At 39.7% G+C, this 6,813-nt stretch overlaps 1 protein-coding gene across 1 annotated transcript in view; it reads left to right on the top strand.

The window, feature by feature from the left end:
• The first annotated feature begins 1,172 nt into the window (after positions 1-1,172).
• Positions 1,173-6,813, top strand: part of LOC104515350 (F-actin-capping protein subunit alpha-2) — a 14,362-nt gene continuing 8,721 nt past the window's right edge. Inside the window, exons 1-5 of the mRNA XM_010159287.1 lie at positions 1,173-1,180; positions 1,525-1,588; positions 2,085-2,291; positions 3,471-3,550; positions 6,251-6,329. Coding sequence (XP_010157589.1) covers positions 1,173-1,180; positions 1,525-1,588; positions 2,085-2,291; positions 3,471-3,550; positions 6,251-6,329 — 438 coding nt within the window. The remainder of the gene's footprint in view (positions 1,181-1,524; positions 1,589-2,084; positions 2,292-3,470; positions 3,551-6,250; positions 6,330-6,813) is intronic.

Below are 6,813 nucleotides of genomic sequence, written 5' to 3'. Positions count from 1 at the left end.
CCTTGCCAGTGAAGACAGGCAAAAAAAGCATCAGTCCCTGCCCTTGTCTTCCATGACTCAGGGGGTATTGCCTGCATCCTTGCCAGTGAAGACAGGCAAAAAAAGCATCGAGCACCTCAGTCTTCTCCACATCCTGGTAAACCTGCTTTCTTGTTTCCTTCCGCAGAGGGCCCACATTCTCCCTGACTTTCTTCTTGTCCCCTGTGTACCTATAGAAGCCCTTCTTGTTGGCCTTGATATCCCTGGCCAGGTTCAGTTCTGTCAGGGCTTTGGCTTTCCTAACATGATCCCTGACTTGTCAGACAACTTCTCTATAATCCTCACAGGGTCCCTGTCCCTGCTTCCACCTACTGTAGGCTTCCTTTTTTTGCCTCATTTTGTCCAGGAGCTGCTTGTTCATCCACGCAGGCCTGCGGCCGCTTTTCCCTAACATCCTCTTCATTGGGATGCATCGCTCCTGAGCTTGGAGGCGAAGGTCTTTGAATACTTGCCAGCGCTCTTGGGCCCCTCTTCCCTCCAGGGCTTCATCCCATGGAGCTCTGCCAATCACTTCGCTGAAGAGGCTAAGGCTTCCTCTCCTGAAGTCCAGGGTAGCGAGCTTGCTGCGCACCCTCCTCGCCTCCATAAGGATTTCAAACTCCACCATTTCATGGTTGCTGCAGCCAAGGCTGCCCTTGAGCTTCACGTTCCGCTTTCTCACCTCCCTGTTGGTGAGAACAAGGTCCAGCATGGCACTCCTCCTTGTCGGTTCCTCCGTCACCTGGATAAGGAAGTTGTCATCGGTGCATTCTAGGAACCTCCTGGCTTGCTTGTGCCCTGTGGTGTTGTCCCTCCAGCAGATATTGGGGTGGTTGAATTCCCCATGAGGAAGGACCAGGGTATGTGAACGTGAGGCTGTTGCTATCTGTCTGCAGAGGGCCTCATCCACTCACTCATCCTGCCCAGGTGGCCTGTAGCAAACTCCTACTATGTATCGCCTTTCCCTGCCCTCCCTTTAATCCTGATTCGTAAGCTCTCGGTCAGCTCCTCATCCATCCCTATTTGGAGTTCCACAAACTCCAGCTGCTCTCTGACATAGAAAGCAACACCCCCTTCGCCTGTCCTTCCTAAAGAGCCTGTATCCTTCCATTCTGACACTCCAGTCATTGGAGCCCTCCCACCGCATCTCCGCGATGCCATGGTATGTCTGGCTTAGCGTGGAATGGAGATGTCTGGCCTAGTAGGTTGGGATCCCTGTGGAATTTAAACTTTACCTGTTCTTTGGGTTACTGTAAAGTTTGTGTTTGTCTTTTTCAGGTTACTTTTGAACATAAACCCTTGTGTAATAGTGGTAGGAATTGGTAATATGAGCACTGAATTGACCAAGGCGATTCCAAGAATTTGGGCCTACTAGATAATGAAGCATTGATACCATGTTTTGAAGCATTATTGCCCAGATTATTAGCTAGTGTTTTAAGTTTCTTACAGCTGCTAAGGAAGAAGATTGTGCTTGATGCAGGCTTTTGGTGTTTCTTTCTCTTGCAGTGCATTTGCACAGTACAACTTGGACCAGTTTACTCCAGTAAAAATTGACGGTTACGATGAACAGGTACGAATCCAATGAAATACTTGCCATGTTCCTTAAACTGGTAAAGATGTTCTGGTATAGGAATCTAGATAGGCAAGAAGATGAAAAATGCATCTTCCCTGACAAAATACTGAGATTATGGCCCTCCAACAGTAGTAATTCCATACATTACTCAGTTAGGGCTTTTGAAGAGCTTCAATATTTCATTCTGTGGTGTTGTCCTGAATTCAGTCAGACCTGATTTGGGGCTGTAGAAACAATTTGCTCCATCATTAGTACTAGAAGATACGAATTTCTGGTTTGTGTGTGTTTGTTGCAGTAAGAGGGTGAGAGTCAGATCTTTTTTTTTCTGAGACTGTGTCATGTTAGCCTCATACTCTTGCTATATGCATATTTTGTTGAAAATGTAAGGTTTTGGATATGATTAAGCTCCAGTTAAAGGTAGAATATAATTAGATTTGGCGTGATATTTTTTCTCTTAATAGCAAATGTTATTAACTAATATTTTAAAACACAGGTTTTGATAACAGAACATGGTGATTTGGGAAATGGAAAATTTTTGGATCCCAAGAACAAGATTTCTTTTAAGTTTGATCACTTAAGAAAGGAGGCTACTGATCCTAGACCCCATGAAGTTGAAAATGCCATAGAATCCTGGAGAAATTCAGTTGAAACAGCAATGAAAGCATATGTGAAAGAACACTACCCAAATGGTGTCTGCACAGTAAGTACTAAATTATGTAACCATGATAATACTAAAAATAAAAGTGTAACTCTTTGTAAACCAGGAAGATAGGCAGTTTCAGCTGTAAAGAACTGAGTCTTGTCAAGGATTCCTACAGGGAAATGAGGGACAGCTTCAGAAGTTTAATATTTCAGCTGTTGGATTAATAGTGGGTGGTTACTGCAGTTCACAGTGAAGACAACTCTCGGTTCTGAAGAGTTTTTATTTAAATTTATTCCAGCATTAAGACCTTCTGTAGTCTACTGCAGGCTGGCTCTATTGATCCTGGCTACCTGGCTGCTTACTTTAAAAAAAACAAACAAACAAAAAAAAACCCACAAATCAGTAAGATACAAATGTCTGTCTTGCCTTGGTTTGCTGAGAAAATTGTCAGTAAAGCAAACTGTCTTCTCTCCATCACATTTCCTATATTTGAAAGTGCTATATTCTTACCATCAGACTCAGTAGGTTCAGATGGCTTCTTAAAATAAAATCTCTCACTCTGGACCAAAATAGCATTCGTTTGCTGTTAGGAGCCCTGTGACTATTTAAAGTCCAGCAAATTGATTTAATGATAGTTGTCCTTTGCTTTTCCTGATGGAAAAAATTAACTAGGGAAGGAAGAAAAAAATCAGTTAACAAGTTGGATTGGATCCTCAGGCAGTCAGATGAGTTCCAGCTTCTGCAAAAGAAAGCAGATTGCATGTTCATTGAAATCATTTTTAGTAGCATTTGATTTTAGGGGATAAAGCAGAACAGGGGACCGAAAGCACCCTTTAAATCACCTTTTCATGGGTCTGTAAAGGTTTAAATCATCATTTAGTTGTAGAATAACTGGTATTTGAAGCCCAGCTGGTAATATATATTGTCACAGCAGTTGCTGCTATAGGCTTAACTTTCCTGTAGTTGCAGAAAAATCAGTTTGCTGTATATAAAATTTCAGTTAAGGTGCTTGATCTTCAGATTTTTTTAGTGTTAATTTTTTTTGCATCATAATATATAATTTAATGTTTCGTGTAGTTAAGACCATGTAAGAACCATAGTGGTTATAAAAGTAAATTTTATTATGCTATTCTGTGTTGTAACGATAATAGGACTAGGTATCTCTAAGTCTGAGCAAGACTGATACTGAAACTTAATCTGTGGTTGGTTTGTTTGTTTTTTCCATTTCTAATTAAGGTGTATGGTAAAACAATTGATGGACAGCAGACCATTATTGCATGCATAGAGAGCCATCAGTTTCAAGCAAAAAATTTTTGGTAAGTTTCTGTATGCATACAGTAAAATACAACAAGCTGAATAACTACACTGGTCCATTTACACTGATAACCCTTAGTTCACAGACGGAGGTGCATGCACATCTTGCATATGACTTTTTTTCTCCTTCCACCCCAAGTTTTTCTGCCAAAACTATATAGAAACCTCTTCCTTTGTGGTAAGTGAAATGGCAGACTGGATGTCTGTATCTCCTTTACAGAACTTTGGGAACTTCATTAAATTCCCTCTGACTCTTCCAGTTTATCACACCAGCACCAATATCCATGCCTGTGTTCCCTAATACACTTGATTCTGCTTGTGTTGCTTCCTTTTGAGACTGACAGAATAAACGCAGCTCCTTCTAGTCTGCATGTCTCAGAGAAAGAAGGTGACCAAAGATTAATTTACTGGACGACTTGAATCATTAATTTCTGTGTGAGGTAGATATAGGCGATCTTGGATGAAGTGAACTCTGACAAACTGCAGCGGGACTTTTTTCAGTACTTGGTTGAAAGATGTTTTTCCACAGCCTGGAGTGAACTTTGGATAGCTCCTTGCAGGAAACTGGCCAGAGTTAAGATTAATATCCCAGCATTGGAATGGAGTTAAGGAAGTGTCTCCTAAAGATAGCTAATACATGCAGTTGTGTGAAGAAATGTGCTTCATTACTATTTTATTTACTGTTTTGAATCTGCTTGAAATTATATTTAGTAATCCCGCGGGTAATGAATGGAAGTGCAGAAATCTTTTTCTGATGCTAAAGGTGAATATTACATATGCATATAATTTCAGCATGTGTCTGTATCGGTTAAATGATTTCCCCAGTATACTGTTTCATAGATTTTAACTGAATTTGCACAGTTAATACATTTTCCTACTGACTTTACCTTGACTAGTTAAGTCTGCATGTTTTCTATTAAAAGTAACTTGAAATAATACTGATTTTCTTTTTAGTTCAGAAGTATGAATGAATTTTGCTATTCCAATTAGTTACTTTACTATTTTAGTCTTTATATTAAAGAAGAGGAGCAGATATGCAACAACATTTCATAGATGGAGATTAACTTCTTTAATAAAGTTATGGTTGGACATCTATGGGTAAATATTGACTGTGTTTCTAAGAGTTTTACAGAGGGATAGTCACTCTAATTATCATTCTTAGCAAGTTTTATTAAATGCATATTGGTTTTAGGGATTTGGGGATGGAGGAATAGATTCAAAATTGACCAGGCTCTTCAGGTATCAAGCTCTATTTCTGGACATCCAGCCCAAGCCACAGTCAGTGTTGTCAAGGTGTCACAGCTTTTCAGGCATGTGGAAGACTAGCAGCCTACCATGAAAGCAAGTTTGCTGGGTGATAAAAAACCAATGCATGCCAAAGAAAAAGGTTCTATGAATTTCTGAAATACTGCCAATGTAGTAGGAAAGATAGTTCATTAAAGAGTGTGAAAAATAAGTCAGGATGGTTAATCTCTTACAAAACATCTGAAATCAGGAGAAGTAAATAACTACAGAGGGATCCTTGTGAACTTGAACTCTTTTCTTGGAATAGCGTTTTAAGGACAAAAAAGATATCCCTGGATGAAAACATTGTGGTCGCCTTAACTTCAAGGACCACAAAGTTAGCTTGTCGTTGAATCCCGTGCATCTAAAATCTAATATTCCACCCAAAATACAGTTGAGCACATAAGCTTTCTTACAACTAATGGGCCTGTCTTAAGGCTACCAGTAATATTAGTGTCACTGAGTTTGGACACCCTTCATGTTTTCTTAGCAATGCCAACAAGCTTCTGAATTGCCTTAGTCTGGATTTTCAGTCATACTTTGTAGTTTGGATATTGTCTGAAATAACTAATTGCTTTCTGATTGAGTTAACGTTGTTAGTATCTAAGAGGTGCCGATATACATCCATTACTAGCTGTTAATCTTAAAGTCCTTCTGCCTTTCTCTTGTTGAGTGCACTGGAATCTACACTTAATGTTAGTAGTAGGATTGGAACTCAGTATCTTTCTTTACTTCAAGTGCAAACAAAGGAGGAATTGAGAGACAGCATCGTGCATTCTTACTATAGCTCTAATTTACTAACCATCTTATCCACTAACCTCATAACTAGGAAACTGTCTAGTCTACAGGAAAGAAATCAGGTGAAACTACAATCTCCCCGTAGTGTTTTCCAGATGTTTGAAACTCCCTTTAAGCAATTTGTCAAGAATGTTGCATTTGTGGAAGGAAATGCTAGAAGAGCATTTCTGTCCTGGAATAGGAATGCTAGAAGAGCTAAAAGGCCTTGTTGCCTTTCAGCACAGGAGAAAGTCTTGCTCCTTCCATTCAAGTTTTTCATAGCCTGATGTGAAGTGTAACTTTGGCTGATCTAGCAAGTTATCCAGGTCCTGGAAACAAAATACTGACTCCATATGACTAATTAATAATAAAGGAGGAAAAAAACATTGGAGGCTTTAGGTATTTTCAGAAGTTAAGTACTGTTGTTAGAAGGACCTTACTAATAAATCTCCTTGGTCCATATCCAAAACTGAAGGTAAATATTTTGGGAAACTGTTCTCTTCTTGACTAATGATGTTTTAGACTTTGTGCATGTGTAGTTCAGCAGCATGTTTCATTCTCTGTTTTCCATATCAGTTGTATGTTGTTTTTTTTTCCTTAACCAGTGGGGTGACATCTGATTTCTATTTTATTTTTTTAAGGAATGGCCGTTGGAGGTCAGAATGGAAGTTTACAATCACCCCTTCAACCACTCAGGTGGCTGGCATCTTGAAAATTCAGGTATGCTTCTCTCAAGCTGTGTCCTCGTCGGCAAAGTCTCCAGTTGTTATCAAGGGAGACTCGGGCCAGTGTATTAAATATTCAAGAAGAATTTGGGGCTCCAATAAGCAAAGCAGGGATGCCCTTTCAGTTAAGTGTTAGGACTCGATTGCATATTTAGCTAATCTTTACAGACACAAAATGTGTGTAATGTAATGACTCAGAAGACTTCAGAAGGTGTATTCATCTCAGCTAAGCATATACCTCTTTGATTTCATGTTTCTTGAATTCACAGTGTCACAAGCCTTTCCTGAGGGTAGGAGCTTTCTGAAGCAAAACTTTTTTTATTTTTTTAACTGATAATAGCAGATTTTTTTTTCATGTTTCCCCCCCTGTTGCTCAGAAAGGTGGGAACCTTTGGTTTCAGCCATTCCACCATCTGAAATTTTTGAATCTGGGTCTCCCTTAGTCAGAACTTGCCCTTCCTGTTAGCTTTAGGGCATTC

Source organism: Eurypyga helias, unplaced genomic scaffold (genome assembly GCF_000690775.1).
Source record: "Eurypyga helias isolate BGI_N326 unplaced genomic scaffold, ASM69077v1 scaffold15569, whole genome shotgun sequence".
Taxonomy (NCBI): Eukaryota; Metazoa; Chordata; class Aves; order Eurypygiformes; family Eurypygidae; genus Eurypyga; species Eurypyga helias.
Note: the sequence above shows the minus strand (reverse complement) of the source record. Positions and strands in the feature narration are given on the sequence as shown.